The sequence below is a fragment of the Chiloscyllium plagiosum genome, chromosome 27 (genome assembly GCF_004010195.1).
Source record: "Chiloscyllium plagiosum isolate BGI_BamShark_2017 chromosome 27, ASM401019v2, whole genome shotgun sequence".
NCBI lineage: Eukaryota > Metazoa > Chordata > Chondrichthyes > Orectolobiformes > Hemiscylliidae > Chiloscyllium > Chiloscyllium plagiosum.
Genome location: NC_057736.1, coordinates 19293555 through 19315351, shown reverse-complemented (window position 1 = coordinate 19315351; position 21797 = coordinate 19293555). Strand labels below are relative to the sequence as shown.

The 21797-nt window shown below is 43.9% G+C and overlaps 1 protein-coding gene, 1 long non-coding RNA gene and 4 other non-coding genes across 6 annotated transcripts in view; all 6 read left to right on the top strand.

The window, feature by feature from the left end:
* The first annotated feature begins 10650 nt into the window (after positions 1-10650).
* On the top strand, positions 10651-17003 carry LOC122563622. The gene is made up of 6 exons (XR_006315671.1): positions 10651-10676; positions 11445-11517; positions 14014-14091; positions 15436-15514; positions 15965-16042; positions 16734-17003. It is a non-coding gene; the product is annotated as an uncharacterized LOC122563622 (long non-coding RNA).
* On the top strand, positions 13677-13892 carry LOC122563787. The gene has a single exon (XR_006315726.1). It is a non-coding gene; the product is annotated as a small nucleolar RNA SNORA73 family (small nucleolar RNA).
* Positions 14129-14343, top strand: LOC122563788. Its single transcript, XR_006315727.1, has one exon. It is a non-coding gene; the product is annotated as a small nucleolar RNA SNORA73 family (small nucleolar RNA).
* Positions 15630-15848, top strand: LOC122563786. The gene has a single exon (XR_006315725.1). It is a non-coding gene; the product is annotated as a small nucleolar RNA SNORA73 family (small nucleolar RNA).
* Positions 16082-16294, top strand: LOC122563789. The gene has a single exon (XR_006315728.1). It is a non-coding gene; the product is annotated as a small nucleolar RNA SNORA73 family (small nucleolar RNA).
* A 4327-nt stretch (positions 17004-21330) lies between the features above and the next one.
* rcc1 (regulator of chromosome condensation 1) overlaps positions 21331-21797 on the top strand; it is a 30493-nt gene continuing 30026 nt past the window's right edge. Inside the window, exon 1 of the mRNA XM_043717584.1 lies at positions 21331-21394. Coding sequence (XP_043573519.1) covers positions 21392-21394 — 3 coding nt within the window. The 5' untranslated portion in view covers positions 21331-21391. The remainder of the gene's footprint in view (positions 21395-21797) is intronic.

The window sequence follows — 21797 nt, the reverse complement described above, 5'->3', positions numbered from 1 at the left end:
GATGCAATAAATGATATTAGTGGATGTGCAGGTAAAAGTTTGATGGATGTGGAAGGCTCCTTTAGGTCCTTGGATGGAGGTGAGGGAGGAGGTGTGGGCGCTGGTTTTACAGTTCCTGCGGTGGCAGGGGAAGGTGGCAGGATGGGGGGGTGGGTCGTAGGGGGGCGTGGACCTGACCAGGTAGTCACGGAGGGAGCGGTCTTTGCGGAAGGCGGAGAGGGGTGGGGAGGGAGATATATCCCTGGTGGTGGGGTCTGTTTGGAGGTGGCGGGAATGTCGGCGGATGATTTGGTTTATGGGAAGGTTGGTAGGGTGGAAGGTGAGCACCAGGGGCGTTCTGTCCTTGTTGCGATTGGAGGGGTTGGGTCTGAGGGCGGAGGTGCGGTATGTGGACGAGATGCGTTGGAGGGCATCTTTAACCACGTGGGAAGGGAAATTGCAGTCTCTAAAGAAGGAGGCCATCTGGTGTGTTCTATGGTGAAACTGGTCCTCCTGGGAGGCGGAGGAATTGGGAATACGGGATGGCATTTTTGCAAGAGATAGGGTGGGAAGAGGTGTAATCCAGGTAGCTGTGGGAGTCGGTGACAGCTTAATGTTCAGGGGTATAGATGCTACAGGAAGGATGGGGGAAGGTGCAATAGAGGAGTGGGAGTAGTGTTTTTGGTTAAGGATAACATGGTTATACTTAGGGAGGATATTCCTGGGAGAACGTCCAGTGAAGTTATATGGGTGGAACTGAGAAATAAAAGGAATGATAACCTTATTGGAATCCCACTATAGGCTCCCTACTAGTGGAAAATTGAGAAACAAATATGTAAGGAGATCTCCGATACCTGTAAGTATAGTAGGGTTGTAATGGTAGGAGATTTTAACTTTCCAAAGATAGACTTGGGACTGTCATAGTGGTAAGGGCTTGGATGGAGAGGCATTTGTTAAATGTGTTCAAGAAAATTTTCTGATTCAATATATGGATCTACCAACTAGAGAAGGACCAAAAATTGACTCAGGGCAGGTGACTGAAGTCTCAATGGGGGAACACTTTGAGGCAAGTGATCACAATTCTATTAGAATAGTTATGGAAAAGGATAGACCTGATCTAAGAGTCAGAGTTCTAATTGGAGTAAAGCCAATTTTGACAGTATTAGGCAAGAACTTTCAAAAGTCAATTGGGGGAGGCTTTTTATAGTTAGAGACGGTTGGAAAGTGTCAAAAATTAGATAATGAAAGTTCAGAGACCATATGTTCCTGTTAGTGCAAAGGGCAAGGCTGGTAGTTGTAAGGAGTGCTGGATGACAAGAACAATAGAGGCAGTTGTCAGGTATAGAGTCAATAAAATGTGGAGCTGGAAAAAGCACAGTAGGTCAAGCAGCATCAGTGGTGCAGGAGTGCTGACATTTTGGGCAGGACCTTTGTGGATGTGAAATCACGTCTTACTAACCTGATCATTTTGTAGAGATGACAAAGAAGATTGTATGGACTTCAGCAAGGCATTCAACAGCATTATTGTGGGTCTGGATGTAGATGGAGGACAAATCAAAGAACCTTGATGAACCAGATACATTTTTACCACAAACAATGACAATTGCATGGTTACCATTACTGAGAATTGCTTTTAATTCCAGATACTTTTTAATTGAATTTGAGTTCTATCAATTGCCATGGTGGTATTTGAAAGTGTCTCCACATCATTAATCTGATTAGAGTCTGGTGTCATCGCTATTGGCATAGTCTCTCTCATTTGTCCATGTAGAATAGTTAAATCGCACACGTACAGCAATGGATGTTGTTTTCCTTTCTGACAACAGGTGTTATTATCAGCTGTTTGCACTTAGTGTGATCAAGATTCTAAGCTGAATTGAGCAATGTATCGTTTTAAGTTTGACTTGTTTTTCTGTAGTGTACATGCTAAGAAGCATTAATATAGTCACCCTGATGCTGAAGCTGTTTACTTGTTCTCCAAACCAAAGAATAAAAATAATGTTTGTTTATACTGATGGTGGTTTTCAGTGCTAGCAATATGTTTTCACTGCTCAGCCAAACTCAGTTCTGTATGCTGGTGCCCAAATATGGGCAGAAAGTGAGGTCTGCAGATGCTGGAGATCAAAGTTGAAACTTTATTGCTGGAACAGCACAGCAGGTCAGGCAGCATCCAGGGAACAGGAGATTCGACGTTTCGGGCACAGGCCCTTCTTCAGGAATGCCCAAATATGGGCAGTCGTATTCTTTGAAAGGTCATTATATTCACCACCTGCTTTCAACAGCCCTACCACCACTGTCACTGTTGATTGGCCTATGTGACCAACCTCAATGTCCACCATTTCTCCCTGAGACAGGAAAGTGAGCAGACTATTATCTAATTGAATACTTTTAACCCTCAGTGATTATCTGCAATATCATTATAACTGTACAGAAATATCTAAAGTAATTGGATTTTGTTTTTTTGAGGCCCTATGATGTTTCTCCTGGGATGTCCACAATGGAGCCTGTGGATTAACCTCAAGTTTTCTGAGACTTCAGGCCATTCCTGAAGGGTTAGGAATTCTTGCCCCAACATTCTGTCCTTCAGATGAGTGAGATATGAATTCATGTCCATGATTCTTCATATGACAGTTTACCAATTGCATAATGTGATTTAAAGATTGCTGGAACTACTGTCCTATGTGTGGTTTGGGTTACTGGCCTGACGGAATTAGAATCAAATATAACTAATTACATTTTCATTTGCAATGAAATATAACCACAAATATTTGGGCAGGTGTGTTATTCTATTGCCCCATATCCTTTTAAAATATATTTTTATTGAAAAATAGATTTTTAAAAATATTACAACAAATACAAAACAAATACGATTCAAAACAATACAAAGAAAGAACACCAAAAAAAAGTAAAAATCCAAACTGCCCTCATGTACAAATGTATAAATATGTGTAGAAAAATATATATAAAAAACCCCAATTAACAACAAACTAATAATAATAATAACACAGCTCAGCCAAACAAAACACACAATCTCTAATATCAAGAGCATTCATTTTCACATATTCATACGTTCGCAGTTCCCCCTCTCTGAATATTGGACTCAAAGCACAATCATTAAGGCTAATTAAAAGCCCTTATTAGTGCGGCAAACTAATCTGTGTCCAGGTATTCCAAAAAGGGCTGCCATGTCTTACGGACATTCTCAGTTTTGTGTTAGAACATAGAACAATACAGCACAGAACAGGCCCTTCGGCCCACGATGTTGTGCCGAACATTTGTCCTAGCTTAAGCACCCATCCATGTACCTATCCAATTGCCACTTAAAGTTCGCCAATGATTCTGACTCTGCCACTCCCACAGGCAGCGTCCAGGCAACATCCTGGTAAATATTCTCTGCACCCTCTCCGAAGCTTCCACATCTTTCCTAAAGTGAGGCGACCAGAACTGCACACAGTACTCCAAATGTGGCCTAACCAAAGTCCTGTACAGCTGTAACATCACTTCACGACTCTTGAATTCAATCCCTCTGCTAATGAACGCTAATACACCATAGGCCTTCTTACAAGCTCTATCCACCTGAGTGGCAACTTTCAAAGATCTATGAACATAGACCCCAAGATCCCTCTACTCCTCCACCTTACTAAGAACCCTACCGTTAACCCTGTATTCCGCATTCTTATTTGTCCTTCCAAAATGGACAACCTCACACTTGGCAGGGTTGAACTCCATCTGCCACTCCTCAGCCCAGCTCTGCCATACTCATGAGAAAATCCAAGCGGATATGCTTGATAACAATCTTCCACCAACCCGACAGGTCCAGGAGATTTTTGGATACCCAACCTAATAAGATATTCTTTCTTGCGCAGAAAGTGAGGATGTTGTCAATTTTTTTCTGATGCGCATCTACAGGGAATACACTGGGCAGGCCAAGAAGAAAAGAAATTGAGTCCTTCTCCACCCTTACACCCAAAATCCCCTCCATTGCACCTGCCACAGCGTTCTAGTATGTTTGAAGCCTGCTACAGGACCAGAGACAATGGCTTAGAGTGCTGCACCAACCTTGCACTTGGGACATGTTGAAGATAGTCCTGATTTAAGTTTTGACAAACAATCCACAGCCAAGTGGACCCTGTGGAGAATCTTCAACCGTAAAGCATGGGTCCTATTGCAAATTGATATCTTTTTTGCATTTTCCCAAGTATCTTCCCTCAACGCCTAGCTCTCTCTCCCACACCCTAAAAGGCCAATCGAACTCATCTGAGGGGTTGCCTCCCCCCAAGTGTTGACAGAAAATGTGCTCATAGTACTGAGTACCCTCCTCTCTATGTCGGATTTTCGGGAACAGTCAAAATTTATTTTTAAAAAATAAAATCCCTAACTTGAAAAAAACTTAAAGAAGCCCCTGCTAGATAGCTTGTATTTTCGCGCTAACTGATCAAAGGACAATATTGTATCTCCCTCAGATAAATCACCCATGCAAGACACACCCCTAGCTGCCGAATGTTTGAATCCTGAATCTATCATCCTTGGTTGAAAACCCGGCATGCCCACTATAGGTGTAAGAGAAGATTTTTTGCCAGTGTTGCCTTCCCTCTGCCGAATTGTCCTCCATGCTTTGACAGTATTAATAACAATTGGGTTCTGGCAATATTCCCTAACTGTCCTCATTTTGTCCAGAAACAGCATCCTGCCTGAGAGGTTTCAATATCTAACTGTATGGAAAGAGGGTCCCCACAACCCAACCACTCACGTAAGATAAAAGTGAGCTTAATTGATAGTTTTTAATGTCTGGGAGATCCACTTCCCCCAATCTGTGAGGCAATTGCTGTTTAGCTAATTTAATAAGGGGCTGCTTATCATGCCAAATAAAAGAGTTGAACCAGCCATTCAGTCTCCTGAATGTTTGCTTATCAAAAATCAGGGGAAGCATTCATACAGGGTAAAACAAATGGGGGAGAATATTCATCTTAATAAGAGCATTTGACCTAACCATGATACTGGAAGCACCTTCCAACTTTGAAGGTCTTGTTTGATTTTGTTGAATAATTGAACAAAATTAACTTGAAACAACTGATCAAAAACCGGAGTAATGAATATGTCCAAATACATAATACCTCCCTGTGACCACTTAAATGAGATTTGCACTCAAGACCTAGCACCTCTATAAGACCACCCGCAGGCATAGCCTCTGATTTTGCAAACTTAATCTTGTACCCTGAAAAGGTGCCAAACAAACTGATGCATTGTATCAGGTGAGGCTCTAAAACTGCTGGACTTGACAAAAGAAATTAGGACACCATCCACGTAAAACAAAATCTTATGTAATTATGATCCCACTTCTGGAGCCGATGTATTGGCAGCCCTATGAATGGCCTCCGCCAACGGTTCAATCACCAATGTAAAAAGCAAGGGTGAAAGGGGACAGCTCTGTTGACCGCCTCTAAAGATACTACAATTGCTTGATCGTACCCCATTGGTGATGACCACAGCGAGACGGTCACTGCAGAGAACCTTTACCCATCTTATAAAGGCTTCGCCCAAGTCAAATCGCTCTATCATATTAAAAAGGTATGGCCACTCAACTCGGTCAAATGCCTTCTCTGCACCAGAGAAATCACCACTCCCTGTTTTGACTGTTGTTGACATGCTTGAATTACATTAAGCAGCCTCCTAACATTATTGGAGGATCTGTGGTCCTTTATGAAGCCCGTCAGGCCTTCTTTAACAATAGAAGGCAACACAATCTCCAGCCTTAATATAAGAATCTTAGAGAGAACTTTGAAGTCCACATTTAAGAGTGAAATGGGCCTGTATGAAGCACAGTCCTCCAGGACCCTCCCTTTTTTAAGAATAAGCGAAATATTGGCCTTTCTTAGAAATGGTGGGAGACGATAATGACCGTACAAGTCATTGAACATGTTGAGCATCGGGCCTGACAATATGCTTATAAATTCCTTCTAGAATTCGTTGGGAAGTCCGGTTGCGCTGTGGGTGGAGATCTACTACGCGATCTTCCTAGATCGCCGTCATCTTGGATCCCCTGCCTCATATCATTTTCATTATTAGATTGTTTATTAGTTCAATTGTAAAGACCTTGACCAGAATTTAACGAGTTCAGAACGTCCTTGATGGCTAGCAGGTCCATGGGGGCAGTCATAGAAACTGACCCTTCAGCCCAACTCATCCACGCCGACCAGATATCTTAAATTAATCTAGTCCCATTTGCCATCCCTCTTTACTGTTCCTATTCATATATCCATCCAGATGTCTTTTAAATGTTGCAATTGTACCATCCTCCACCAGTTCTCCTGGCAACTCATTCCATACACACACCACCCTCTGTGTGAAAAAGTTGCCCCTGAGGTCCCTTTTGATCTTTCCCCTCTCGCCCTAAACCTCCGCCATCACGTTCTGGATTTCCCCATCCCAGGGAAAAGACCTTGTCTATTTACCCTACCCATACCACTCTAAGGTCATCCCTCACTTCTGACACTCCAGGGAAAACAGCCCCAGCCTTTTCAGCCTCTCCCTATAGCTCAAATCCTCCAACCCCGGCAACATCCTTGTCAATCTTTTCAACTCTTTCAAGGTTCACAACATCCTTCTGATAGGAAGGAGACCAGAATTGCATGCAATATTCCGACAGTGGCCTAACCAATGTCCTGTGTGACTGCAACATAATCTCCCAACTTCTATACTGAATACACTGACCAATAAAGGAAAGCATACCAAATGTCATCTTCACTATCCTGTCTACCTGTGACTCTACTTTTAAGGAACTGTGAACCTGCACTCCCAGGTCTCTTTGTCCAGCAACACTCCTGAGGACCTTACCATTAGGTGTATAAGTCCTGCCCCGATTTGCCTTTCCAAAATGCAGCACGTCACATTTTTATCTAAATTAAATTCCATCTGCCACTCCTCAGCCCATTGGCCCAACTGATCAAGATCCCTTTCCACTCTGAGGTAACCTTCTTTGCTGTCCATGACATCTCCAATTTTGGTGTCATCTGCAAACTTACTAACAATACCTCCCGTGCTCATATCCAAGTCATTTATATAAATTATGAAAAGCAGTGGACCCAGCACCGATCCTTGTGGCACTCCACTGTTCACAGGCCTCTAATCTGAAAAACAACCCTCCACCACAACCCTCTGTCTTCTACCTTCAAATAAGTTCTGAATCCAGATGGCTACTTCTCGCTGTATTCCATGTGCTCTAACCTTGCTAACCAGTCTACTATGAGGAACCTTATTGAACACCTGACTGAAGTCCATATAGATTATGTCTACCACTCTGCCCTCATCAATCCTCTTTGTTACTTCTTCAAAAAACTCAAGTTTGTGAGAGATGATTTCCCACACACAAAGCTATGTTGACTATCCCTAATCAGTTCTTGCCTTTCCAAATATATGTCCATCCTGTCCCTCAGCATTCCCTCCAACAATTTGCCCACCACTGATGTCAGGCTCACCAGTCTATAGTTCCCTGGCTTTTCTTTACCACCTTTGCTGAATAGTGGCACCACATTAGCAAACCTCCAGATTTCTGGCACCTCAGCTGTGACTATTGATGATATAAATATCTTAGTAAGGGGCCAGCAATCAGTTTTCTAGCTTCCCACAGAGTTCTCGGGTTCACCTGATGATGTCCTGGGGATTTATTCACCTTTATGCATTTTGAGACATCCAGCACCATCTCCTCTATAATATGGACATTTGTCAAGATTCACCATCTATTTCCCCACATTCCATATCTTCCATGGCCTTCTCCACAGTAAACGCTGATGCAAAATACTTATTTACTATCTCTCCCATCTCCTGCGGTTTCACACAGGCTGCCTTGCTGATCTTTAAGGGGTCCTATTCTCTCCCTAGTTATCCTTTTGTCCCTAATGTATTTATAAAATCCATTTGGATTCTCCTTAACCCTTTTTGCCAAAGCTATCTCATGTCCCCTTTATGCCCTCCTGATTTCCCTCTTAAGTACATTCCTACAGCCTTTATACTCTTCTAGAGATTCACTCGATCTCTGCTGTCTAGACTTTACATATGCTTCCTTTTTTTTCTTAACCAAAACCTCAAAATCTCTCGTCACCCAGCATTCCCTACACCTACCAGCCTTTCCTTTCACCCTCGCAGGAATATACTGTCCCTGAACTCTCCTTATCTCATTTTTGAAAGCTTTCCATTTTCCAGCCATCCCTTTACCTGCAAATATCTGCTCCCAATAAGCATTTGAAAGTTCTTGCCTAATACTGTCAAAATTAACCTTCCTCCAATTTAGAACTTTAACTTTTAAATCCGGTCTATCCTTTTCCATCACTACTTTTAAACTAATAGAATTATGGTCACTGGCCCCAACGTGCTCCCCCACTGACACCTCAGTCAACCTGCCCTGTCTAATTTCCCAAGAATAGGTCAAGTTTTGCACTGTCTCTGGTAGGTACATCCACATATTGAATCAGAAAATTTTCTTGTACACACTTAACAAATTCCTCTCCATCTAATCCCTTAACTGTATGGTAGTCCCAATCTATGTTTGGAAAATTAAAATCCCTGACCATAATCACCCTATTATTCTTACAGATAACTGAGATCTCCTTACAAATTTGTTTCTCAATTTCCTGGTGACTACTGGGGGTATATAGTACAATCCCAATAAGGTAATCAAGCCTTTCTTATTTCTCAGTTCCACCCAAATAACCTCCTTGGATGTATTCCCAGAAGTATCCTCTCTAAATACAGCTGTATTATTATCCCTTACCAACAACACCACTTCTCCTCAACAATGCCACTCCTCCTCTTGTCTCCCATTTTATCCTTCCTATAGCATTTGTATCCTGGAACATTAAGCTGCCAATACTGTCCATCCTGAGCCACATCTGTGTAATTGCTATAATTTCCCAGTCCCATATTCCCAACCAGGCCCTGTGTTCGCCTACCTTCTCTGTTAGACCTCTTGAATTGAAATAAATGCAGCTTAATTTATCAGTCCTACCTCATTCTCTGCTTTGTTTCTGCTTCTTATCTGTGGCAGCCAATTAAGAAGGCACCACCCTAATATGCTTGACAGCCTGTCACTGAGACCGACAGCCCAATCACAGCAGTTTGGTAGCACCACGGAGACACTTGGCTACTGCTGAAGCTTTAGGAAAGATGAACGGGCAGCTCCATTTTCATGCTCCCTACAAAAGATGGGAATTGTATAAAGTGTTCCGGGCCTGTGATTGGAGGGATGTACTCTCTGGAGGCAGCTGCGGAAATCTCAACTGTCATAGGGCTGGTCTCTTAGTGAGAAAAGTGAGGACTGCAGATGCTGGAGATCGGAGTTAAAACATGTGGCACTGGAATAACACAGCTGGTCAGGCAGCATCCGAGAAGTAGGAGGGTTGATGTTTCAACAATAAGCTCTTCATCAGGAATGTCTCTTAGTGAGTCAAAGTGCAAACTAGAAAGAAAGACTCACATCCCTCAAACCACCCCCTCCCCCCATCACCTCAGGAACCTACTGGGAGATTGAACTTGCTGGGTTCTTCACTTGTTAAAATGGCAATGGAAGTAGGAAATGACCTTAATTTATTCACTGCTTGCCTCTGCTCAGTGGCAAGCAACAGCATTGATAACCCCACTTTAGAAAATATTCTGTGGCAGTGGGGAGTCATTGGGAATCACACCTGAAGCCTTCCCCTGCCATTTTATAAATCCACTTGTGACTGAAAGTGAATATACTGGATGATTCAAGGGCTGGTTATACCAGTGTATGTTGGTGAGGGGATAAATGGTTATATTAATAAAGTCAAATGAGGGAAGATTAGAGGAGGCTCTGGCGGACAGTAAACATGAGCATTGGATGATAAGGCTGAATGGCCTGTATATATGTCATACCTCCTATAGTCCTATGCTCTTCCAGTGATGGCTATATTTTCAATTACTGAGAACCTAGATTCTGTAATTCTTTAACATAATCTTTTCTTCACTCTACCTCGCTTCAACACAATATTTCTGATAACCTAATTCTTTGACCCAGCCTTTTGTTCATTTTTTTAGATTAGATTACATTACATTACAGTGTGGAAATAGGCCCTTCGGCCCAAAAGTCCACATCGACCCGCCAAAGCGTAACCCACCCATACCCCTACATTTACCCCTTACCTAACACTACGGGCAATTTAACATGGCCAATTCACCTGACCTGCACATCTTCGGACTGTGGGAGGAAACCGGAGCACCCGGAGGAAACCCACACAGACTCGGGGAGAATGTGCAAACTCCACACAGAGAGTCGCCTGAGGCGGGAATTGAACCTGGGTCTCTGGCGCTGTGAGGCAACAATGCTAACCACTGTGCCACCGTGCCGCCCTAAAATTTCCTGACTTGGCAAATACCAAATGTTATGTGATAACATTCCTGTGATGTGTGTTGCAGCATTTTAATATGTAAAATATTTTACGTGAATCCTTGGAATTGGAAATAACTTCCTGCCTTGGAACTTTGTCAACTACAGCATCAGAAAGCAGTAATAGTTCTGGGATCAATGGTACTCCAGGCCATAGGGTGGCGCTGCAGCGGGCAAGGCCGGATGTTTAGAAGCAGGTCGCTCTCCGACGCTTAGAAAACCCGTTGGTCGGGCGCGCCTATAAAAAGGCGAGGCGGGCAGCGCTCGATCTTTTCGCCCAGAGGACGCAATGGAGAAGGTAGAGGGTAGTGAGTGGTGTTGGTGAACGACACGGGCAGGGCGCGGCTGGAAGTAGCTGAGTAGCGGTCGAATGCTGCCCTAGCTTATCCATGAGGAGGGAAGGGTGGGGGCCGGCTTTAATTTCGCGCCCCTCCGCTGGCGATCGGGACCTCAGTAACGGCTTGTGTCGGTTATATGAAGGCCGGGTGGTGGCCGGGGGGGGGGGCGGATGAGCGGGAGTCACGTGGGCGGAGAGACCACGTGCTGGGAATGAATGGGACCTGGAGCCCAGCCGCAACACCACCTCCTGCAAAACCAAAGCAAGTATTTTACCCAACGGGGCATTTTACGGATGGCTTGCACCAGATGTAGGAGAAACTGAGGACTGCGGATGCTGGAGAGTCTGAGTCGAAAATTGTGGCGCTGGTAAAGCGCAGCATTTCAGGCAGCATCAGAGTCGACGTTCTGGGTATGATTCCTGATAAAAGGCCGGAACGTCGATTTTCCTGCTCGGATGCTGTCTGACCTGTTTTTTTTTTCAGCGCCAACCTTTTCGATTTGTAGGCTTGCTGCTCGTTTACGTTCACCAGCCAGATTTGTGGGCTTGGGTCTAGAATTCGGGCGGTTTTGTGCAAGATGGTCAGGTTTATAGCATATTTGGCACTGATTTAAATGTAACTTACGTGGTGCGGTTAGGCTTCAGTTCAGAAAAAGTAAGTTGGGGCTGCTGTGCGCACAGCTTGCTCAAGTATATTAACTGGTGTATGTTTGTGTTACTTTTACACAGTGCACTGGGGTCTTGAAACCAGTACTTGCTGGATCCTGGCATCTAGTCATGACGTTGACCAGTATACAATGAGGTAAATTTCGGTATTTATCATGTCAAGTTTTTTTCTCTTCTCTCAACTGTTAAACTGTCCTGCTTTTGTATAAACTGGCTTATTGCAGTTCTTTATACTACATAACAGCTGATGCAGCGGGCCTGCTGTAGAAAATCATCCAATATGCATTGCATAGACTACTAATATCGGGAGATGTTGGTTGCTCAAGATGCCAGCAGCAGTTCCCTTCCACTTTGAAAGCTGGCCATGGAATCTGTTCGTGGATGCCAGTCCAGCTTTTGTTATTCAAATTAATGGAATGAAACTTAACCTGGTCAGAAATTTTAGTTTATAAAATTGATCAGTGACACTGACTTGAGAATGAAACGTCTGGTAATGTGGTTTTTCATTAGCATTGAGTGTTGATTGGTCTTGTGAACCACCTTGACTAGGTGGGGTATTATTCATTTGATCCATACTAGCACCATAAGTAAAGTGAAGCTTAATGGTTTCTTTTGGACTTGTCCATAATCCAGGCTGATCCTGCATGGTCTGATCTACAGGTCTTCTCTATTTGCAAATTGAGGGATGAAAGGATTGACCTGACTGGAAGATTGAACTATGGAGGTGGGCCATTCAACCCGTCTTGTCCATGCAAGTTTTTCTTCCAGTCCCCCCTCATCCTTGATTTGGAGATGCTGTTGTTGGGCTGTGGCGCACAGTTTAAAAATCTCAACACCAGGTTATAGTCTTAACAGGTTTATTTGGAAGCACTAGCTTTCAGATTGCAGTGCTCTGAAAACTAGTGATTAGATTAGATTACTTAGTTTGGAAACAGGCCCTTCAGCCCAACAAGTCCACACCGACCCACCGAAGCGTAACCCACCCAGATCCATTCCCCTACATTTACCCCTTCACCTAACACTACGGGCAATTTAGCATGGTCAATTTGCCTAACTTGCACATTTCTTGGATTGTGGGAGGAAACCCAAGCAGACACTGGGAGAATGTGCAAACACCACACAGTCAGTCACCTGAGGCGGGAATTGAACCCGGGTCTCTGGCGCTGTGAGACAACAGTGCTAACCACTGTGCCACCATGCCGCCCGCAAGTAAACCTGGTGTTTTGTGATTTTTAACTCTAGTCCTTCTGTCGTTCAGCTTGAAACTGATTCTTGGTTTTTGAACTTGGTTGAGGGAGGCAGCGTTCTCCTGTCTCTTATCCCTTGCAATTTTGTATACAGTAATGTATTTGTACATGAGATCTGCCACCAGTTCAGTCGATATTCCTAATGGGTAGTTAATGGACATGCTGATATTTGCTTTCAGGCTAAGTTGCATGCCTTGTCTGTAAGATTATTTGTGGTAAATATATGAACCTCCCTAGGTTTAGGCATGCCCATGGAAATGTTGGGTATCTGGAGGTTCTTCATACTTTTGAGATTTATTTGAAATGTCTTTAAAAAAAAAAAATTCAGCTTTTATTTAAGGTCCATAACATTTCACGGAGATGTTCCAATGTCGGCATCCAACAATGTTGCCCTCCTCTTTGTTTGGCATATGGAAGCATAGGCCTGTTGGTCAATGACATAGTCTCGATCCCATAATGTTGGGAAGCAAGTGTCTCCAGCATTTGGGCTGGTGAGGTTGCATTCTGTCTGCTCCTAGACTTCTCAAAGTATGATAATTCAGTGTATGATGAACCATGCAGGCTACAATTGATCATAAAATAGAACATTCTGGTAGCCAGAGACCCGGGTTCAATTCCCACCTCAAGACGACTGACTGTGTGGAGTTTGCACGTTCTCCCCGTGTCTGCGTGGGTTTCCTCTGGGTGCTCCGGTTTCCTCCCACAGTCCAAACATGTGCCGGTCAGGTGAATTGGCCATACTAAATTGCCCGTAGTGTTAGGTAAGGGGTAAATGTAGGGGTATGGGTGGGTTTCGCTTCGGCGGGTCGGTGTGGACTTGTTGGGCCGAAGGGCCTGTTTCCACACTGTAATCTAATCTAAATTTGAGACTAGATTGGTTTGAGGACAGGACAATAGTCCTGTGATGTGATTGGTTCAATATGTTTCTACAGCACTAAGACAGTCTTCCTTCCAGAATAAGGAGAGGTTGAAAGCAAGGATAGGTGGGGAATGGATATTGTTTGGGGGAAGAGAAATCTTGTGCCATGTTTTTGAAGGAGTCAAGAACTCAACGTGGGCATCCGGTGAGGTTGCTCTCGTCTGGCTCTGTCCGTGTGGCGCATGGGAGCGTAGGCCTTTGGTCTATGACGTATAGTCCCATTCCATAACGTTGGAGAGCATGTGTGTCCCCAGCTTTTGGGCTGGTGAGGACAGCATCCTGTATATTCCTAGACCTTCTCAGTATGTGGGGTGACTGAGGAGATAAACCATACAGGGTACAGTTAATCATGAAAGAGAATGTTAGATTTTGGGTCTGGATTGTTGTTATGGCAAGACATTGTCCTGCAATGATCTGTGATTAAGATTCATTCTGTAATCATTAATCAACTGTGCTTATTCTACAGTGAGGCTGTATTTTCTCCATCCTGAATGAGGAAGAGGCTGAAAAGCAGGATGCTGATCCTAAATCCATTATGGTGGAGGTGAGTTTTTTCTTGCCTGACTTCAGAAATTTAAAATCCAATGTGGGCATCCAGCAAGGTTGCTCTTGTCTGGCTCTGTCCGTGTGGCGCATGGGAGTGTAGACATTCAGTCCATGACGCACAGTCCCGTTCCACGACATTGGAGAGAAAGCATGTCCCTGGCTTGCAGCTGGCGTGGACAGCATCCTGCATATTCCTAGAGCTTTGCAGTCTGAGCAGTGACTGTGGAGATTAACCATGCAGGCCACAAGTTTAAATTAGAAGCACAACCCTGCTCTTTTGGAATTTTGAAAACTGGAAGTGTGGATCAGACAGATTCTTTGGAATGAATGCATTTCTCACTGTCCAATTTGACTGCCAAAATTTGGGAAATGTTTTAAGGTCTTGGAGAAGATGCAGTGGGTATTTTGACAGAAAATAAGGAACTTCAGTTATGCTGACTGATTAGGAATCTTGATTTCTTTAATATACAAATTCAGTTAATAGTTGACTGAAGTTGATTTATTTCCATTTCAAGATCTATTTGCAGCACCAATTTAGAACTGATATTGGACAGTATGCCCACAATGTGAGCAGTTTGGCAGTCTGCATTTTTGTTTTCATTTGACAACAGGATTTTGGCATGAAACCTAGTGCACAGGGGGCGGTATTAACACTAATCTTATCAGGATGTCATGAGGCTGCATGTATCAGTGAACTTTGAAAGAAGCAATTCATTGTCGTGAGAAATGCCAGGTGTGATTTAATGCTCTGCTGCTTCATGTTTGTCATGGAAATACAACAGTAAATTGGGGAGTCTGGGTATTTATTAAATTTGAGCTTTATGGGGCAGCAAAGAAACAAGTAGGCTGTTGAAAAGTTGAATCTGATTTGAAATTATTTAATTGAGGTAGCATCTGCTACTGTTTGAGGGAGAGTTCCACAATTCGACTATCTTGGAGATGCTTTTCCTGATGTCTCTCAGTCCCAACTGATTTTAATGCTGTTTCTCTACATTATTGAGTACACTAGCAGGAAGAACATCTCTCTTTACCATGTTGATTTCTTTCGAAAAATCTTTAAATGTCTGTAATAAATTACTGTTTAACTGTTTCTATTCCAAGGATATGATCCAGTTTATGAAATCTGAATAAAATATTCCTGACAGTTCAGTTTTCAAGCTGATGGTGCTCAAGTCACTTCAGTTACAAATTAGGGAACTGTTGATTTTCATTCTGAATGCAAGCTCACTGATTACTGAGGGAGCATTGTTCTCATTTCGGAGGTAATTTGACCTCTTGACAGCTGTGTGTGGGTTGGATGATTGTGGAAGAGTTCCAAATTTAACACAACTGTCTTTTGCAGGGCCAACACTTGAAGACGGCTGACTGATTTTGATGAGGTTGTAGGGATCATATTGGAAGAGTTGGATGTGAAATTAGAGGTGAGCACTTAATGTGAATGTTAGCCTTGTTGATAGAAATCTATAAATTGATTTTCCAGATAACAATTACTTTTTTTGTAAATAAAATTCAATAGTGGATTTGTTTTTGAGATGGCCAACGTGGGCATCCAGCGAGGTTGCTCTCGTCTGGCTCTGTCCGTGTGGCGCATGGGAGCGTAGGCCTTTGGATCTATGACGTATAGTCCCGTTCCATAACGTTGGAGAGCATGTATGTCCCCAGCCTTTGGGCTGGTGAGGACAGTATCCTGTATATTCCTAGACCTTCTCAGTGTGTGTGAAGTGACTGAGGAGATAAACCATGCAGGGTACAGTTAATGAAAAAGAATGTTAGATTTTGGGTCTGGATTGTTGTAATGGCAAGCCGATGTCCTGCAATGATCTGTGTTTAATATTCACTCTAATTATTAATCAGCTGTGCTTATTCTGCAGTGAGGCTGTATTTTCTCCATCCTGAATGAGGAAGAGGCTGAAAAGCAGGAATGCTGCAACTAAACAGTTATAGCGCAGGTGAGTTTTTTTTCTTTCCTGTCTTCAGAAATTGAAAACCCAATGTGGGCATCCAGCAAGGTTGCTCTTGTCTGGCTCTGGCTGTGTGGCATATGGGAGTGTAGACATTCAGTCCGTGACGCACAGTCCTGTTCCACAACATTGGAGAAAAAGCATGTCCTTGGCTTAGAGCTGGTGAGGGTGGCATCCTGTATATTCCTAGAGCTTTGCGGTCTGAGCAGTGACTGGAGATTAACCATGCAGAACACAATGAGCGAAGATCTAAATATTTATATAACCATCTTTTGCTTTGTGCAGTCAAGCCAGGAAATAACCTTGGTGAGAAAAGCAAAATGCAAAGCTTTCACATTGCCATGCACTGTGCCTCTTGTCAAACTTGGCAACTCTTATCTGGTTGAGGGATAAGTGAGATACTGAATGATTGTGCCAGAAACCTAAGTAGTGGAGCATACATTTATCTTGTGTCTTGAGTTTTTAAAAATATATTTAGGTTCTTCGATTTTGTCACATGAAGTATTTCATATCCTGTTGTATGGAAGTGTGTATTTCTTGATTTTAAACTTTTGGCACCAGGTTGAATAAGTGACAGCTATTTCAATCTCTAGGTGCTTTTAGGACTTTTTGGAAAGATGTTTAGGTAGATATTTGGATTTTGTATATTTACTAATCTGTTATATCTAATTTATTTTAGGTAGTACTTCAACTGTTGTGCTACTTCGCATGAGTGCCATTAAGAGTTTGAATGAATTGGATTTCCTTACGCTCCCGGATCAATGAGTTCGACATGCGGCTAGACATAGAGCATTTCTTCCGCCCCTTCGTACCTACTACTTCAACTAGGACTCTCGTCCACCCTCTGACAACCCCTTCTCCCGCCTCCCAACACCCCCCATCCACCTGGACACCCCGTGCTGGCCTCTTGCCGCCCTCGATCTCTTCATATCCAACTGCCGCCACGACAATGACCGCCTCAACCTGTCCACCCCCTCACCCACTCCAACTTCTCTCCCTCTCAACGTGCAGCCCTCCACTCCAACCCCAACCTCTCCATCAAACCGGCAGACAAGGGAGGTGCAGTGGTAGTTTGGCAAACCGATCTTTACACTGCTGAAGCTCGACATGAATTTGCGGACCCCTCCTCCTCCTGCCCCCGTGACCATGATCCCACCACCAAAACAATCTCCCAGACCATCCATAACCTAATCACCTCAGGGGATCTCCCATCCACTGCCTCCAACCTCATAGTCCCACAACCCTGCACCGCCCGTTTCTACCTCCTGCCCAAAATCCACAAACCCAGCTGACCTATTGTCTCAGCCTGCTCCTGCCCCACCGAACTTACCTCTGCATACCTTGACACTGTCCTGTCCCCATTAGTCCAAGAACTCCCCACCTACGTTCGGGATACCACCCACGCCCTCCTCCACCTCCATGATTTTCACTTTCCTGGCCCCCAACGCCTTATCTTCACGATGGACGTCCAGTCCCTGTACACTTCCCTCTGCCATCACGAAGGCCTCCAAGCGCTCCGCTTCTTCCCCTCCCGTCAATCCAACCAGTACCCTTCCACTGACACCCTCCTTCGACTGACTGAACTGGTCCTCACTTTTAACTTCTCCTTCCAATCCTCCCAGTTCCTCCAAACCAAAGGAGTAGCCATGGACCCCAGCTATGCCTGCCTCTTCCGATATGTGGAACAGTCCATCTTCCGCAGCTACACTGGCTCCATCCCCAACCTTTTTTTCTCCACTACATCGATGATTGGATTGGTGCTACCTCGCACTCCTACTTGTGGAACGTTTCAGGGACACCCGCACCAACCAACCCAACAGCCCCATGGCTGAACACTTTTACTCTCCCTCCACCAAGGACATGCAGGTCCTTGGCTGCCTCCATCGCCAGACCCTGGCCCCACAACGCTTGGAGGAAGGGCGCCTCACCTTGTGCCTAGGACCCCTCACCAAATTTGCTCCCCCCCCCTTTATCTCAGCCCGCTTGGCACACCATCCTAATTTCTGAAGGGCTTATGCCCAAAACATCGATTCTCCTGCTCCTCGGATGTTGCCTGGTCTGCTGTGCTTTTCCAGCACCACACTTCAACTCTGGTCTCCAGCATCTGCAGTCCTCACTTTCTCACTGTATATGATTTATGTAAATAAAGTTAAAATGCAACAGATCAGTTGTTCTCCATTGTAATTGTTTTTCGTCTACTTTTGATTTTCCACCTGGATTTGTTCCATTCAATTGTTGGTGACCACCTTTCAAATAGGCTATTTTGGCTGTAATGGGCTTTGAATGTCCTCATGGTGAAAGGTAATGCAGTTCTGTTTCACTGGGATTAATTTTTTTTAACACTGTTTTTCCCTGCTTTGAACAGATGATTCAGCTGCTTGAAGCTGTTCTACCATTCAGTGAGTTCATTGATCTGTATGAAACCTACCTTTTATTTACCTGCCTTTACTCCTTTTTGGCCTCAACTACGAATGATGCTTTCTGTGGGACAGGCTTTGAAGCTTTCGCCTCTGGTAACAATCCCATTGTAAATGGTGATTGTGGGTTCAGTTCCAACTCAACAAAATTTAGGCTGACTTTGGATCATTAGGATCAGTGGGGGAGCATGCTGTTGTTTCTTATGAAGTCCATATTACCATTGGAATATGTGAATTTGTTTATGGGCAATATGCAACCCTATGCCAACATCAGTATCAATGATAACACTAATTTGTCCCAACATCAAACAGGAGCATTAGAGAATAATTTGAATAACAACGAAAGCTTGAGATATTGGGGCAGATGACCAAGATGTTTTGTCATGGCCAATTTTTGAGTGCCTTGAAACAGGAGAGGTAGTTATGAGCTTGAGGTGCATACAGGAGAAAGCAAGACTGTAAATGGTGTAATTAAACTTGTATTCTCAAGGGGCCAGTTACAAGGGTATTGAAGCTTTTCTGCACCAACTGTGAACCTTTATCTCATAGCAGGGTAGATCCCTAACCCTAGGCTGAGAACACCTTCAGAGTTTTCTCATTTAATATGATGGGGTTTGATTTTATAATGCATGACCCCAATGAGTTGTAGCAGGTGTGGATGGAGAAGGATTTGAAAACCAGGCTGAGTACTTCAAAGCCAAGGCATTGCTTGATTACTTGTTGACAAATGCCATCATCTGAATTTTTTCGCAGGGTTGTGTCTATGGAATAAGCTGCCAGAGACTTGGAAGCTGGTACAGTTACGTAAGGATATGAGCCAAATGCTGGCAAATGATCCTAAGTCAGTTTAGGATATCTTAACATAGATGAGATGAATCAAAGGGTCTGTTTCTATGCTGCACATCTATATGAAGTGGGACTTGGTATGAGTTCATAGTAAAGGTAACAGCACAATGCCAGCCAAAGTGGATAGGCAATGTAAGGAAGCTTAGAGCATTTCTCATCCAAGATGGAGGATGGGGAAAAAATTCTGGCTGTACCAGGCTGCTTTTTTTTTTGTTTGGAGGCATTTTAGGTGTTGGAGGTGATTTCTCTAATTCCAGGAGCAGCAATTACTGTTTAAATGCAGTTGCATTGTTTTGGACCTTTGGAGGAAAAAGTCAAAACCCTTTTTTTAAAAAAAGGGAGAGGAATAGACAAAGGCAGCACATGAGCAGGCACTGCTGGAAAGAGAAAAACTGCACCGTGACAGGTGTGAACCTGCACAGTTACTGCCTTTGCTGTTTGAATGCATGTATTACTGGACATGGAGTGCGTCTGGGAAAATCTGAGATGCAATCGACATGCAACAACTAATTAAAACTCTAATCCCCTTTTAAAATACACAAAAAGAGATAGCAAGTAATCTATAGTAGGGGAAAAAAGTCAGTTTAATGCTCCTTGCCTCCTGGTTCCAATGAACAAAAAATAAAAATCAAAGTTACAAAACAGGAACAGCCTTTCAGCCCTCCAAACCTGTGCCTATCCAGATCCCCTCTAAACCTGTTGCCTATTTTCTAAGGATTCGTATCCCTCTGCTCCCTATCCATTTATGTATGTCTAGATACATCTTAAATGATGCTATTGTGCCTGCCTTGACCACCTCTGCTGGCAATGCGTTCCAGGCACCAACCACCCTCTGTGTAAAGAACTTTCCACACATACTGCCCCTCTCACTTTGAACTCCCCTGACCTCTAGTAATTGAGTCCCCCACTGAGGAAAAAGCTGCTTGCTATCCACCCTTCTATATCCCTCATGAGTTTGTACACCTCAATCAGGTTCCCCTCAACCTCTCTTTCTAATGAAAATAATCCTAATGTACTCAACCTCTATTCATAGCTCGTGCCCTCCATACCAACCAACATTGTGGTAAATATCCTCTGCACCCCCTCCAAAGCATCTACATCCTTTTGGTAATGTGGTGACCAGAACTGTATGCAGTATTCCAAATGTGGCCAAACCAAAGACCTATACAACTAATATGTGCCAACTCTTGTACTCAATACCCCAACCAATGAAGAAAAGCATGCAGCGTACCACCTTGACCACGCTATTGACCAGCATTGCCACCTTCATGGCACGATGGACCTGAACACTCTGTATGTCAATTTTCCCCAGGACTTTTCCATTTATTGTATCATTTGCTCTTGAATTGGATCTTCCAAAATGCATTACCTTACATTTGTCTGGATTGAACTTCATGTGCCATTTCTCCACCCAACTCTCCAATCTATATTCTGCTGTATTCTGAGTCCTACTCCATCAATCTTAGTGTCATCTGCAAACTTGCTAATCAGACCACCTATACCTTCCTCCAGATCAATTATGTATATCCCAGCACAGATTCCTGTGGAACATCACTGATCACAGTTCTCCATTTTGAGAAACCCCCTTCCACTACTACTTTGTCTCCTGTTGCCTAGCCGGTTCTTTATCCATCTAGCTAGTAAACCCTGGACCCCATGCGACCTCACTTACTCCATCCCTACCATGGGGAACCTTCTCAAACACCTTAATAAAATCCATGTACATGACATCTACAACCCATCCCTCATTAATCAAATTTGTCACTTCCTCAAAGAATTCTATTAAGTTGGTAAGTCATGGCCCTCCCTGCACAAAACCATGATGTTTATCACTGATAAGTCCATTTTCTTCCAAATGGGAATCAAATCTATCCCTCAGGTGTACAAAGTTAAAAATCTCACAACACCAGGTTATAGTTCAACAGATTTAATTGGAAGCACACTAGCTTTCCAAGCGCTGCTTCTTTATCAGGTGGTTGTTCTTCCAATTAAACCTGCTGGACTATAACCTGGTGTTGTGTGATTTTTAACTTTGTACAACACCGGCATCTCCAAATCCCTCAGGTGGTTAGCGATGGTGAGGTGTTACTTTATTGGCTAGCTATTTATTAGATGGGTCTCTGGAAGTTTACACTGATTTGTATTATAAATTAGTTGATATGGTGGGGAGTCTCTCGGTACCGGTCTCTCACTCCCCTGGGGTGGGGTGGGGTTTCTGTACCAGTCTCTCACTCCCCTGGGGTGGGGTCTCGGTACCGGTCTCTCACTCCCCTGGGGTGGGGTTGGGTGTCTCAGTACTGGTCTCTCACTCCCCTGGGGTGGGGTGGGGTGGGGTTTCTGTACCAGAGTCTCACTCCCCTGGGGTGGGGTCTCGGTACCGGTCTCTCACTCCCCTGGGGTGGGGTCTCGGTACCGGTCTCTCACTCCCCTGGGGTGGGGTCTCGGTACCGGTCTCTCACTCCCCTGGGGTGGGGTGGGGT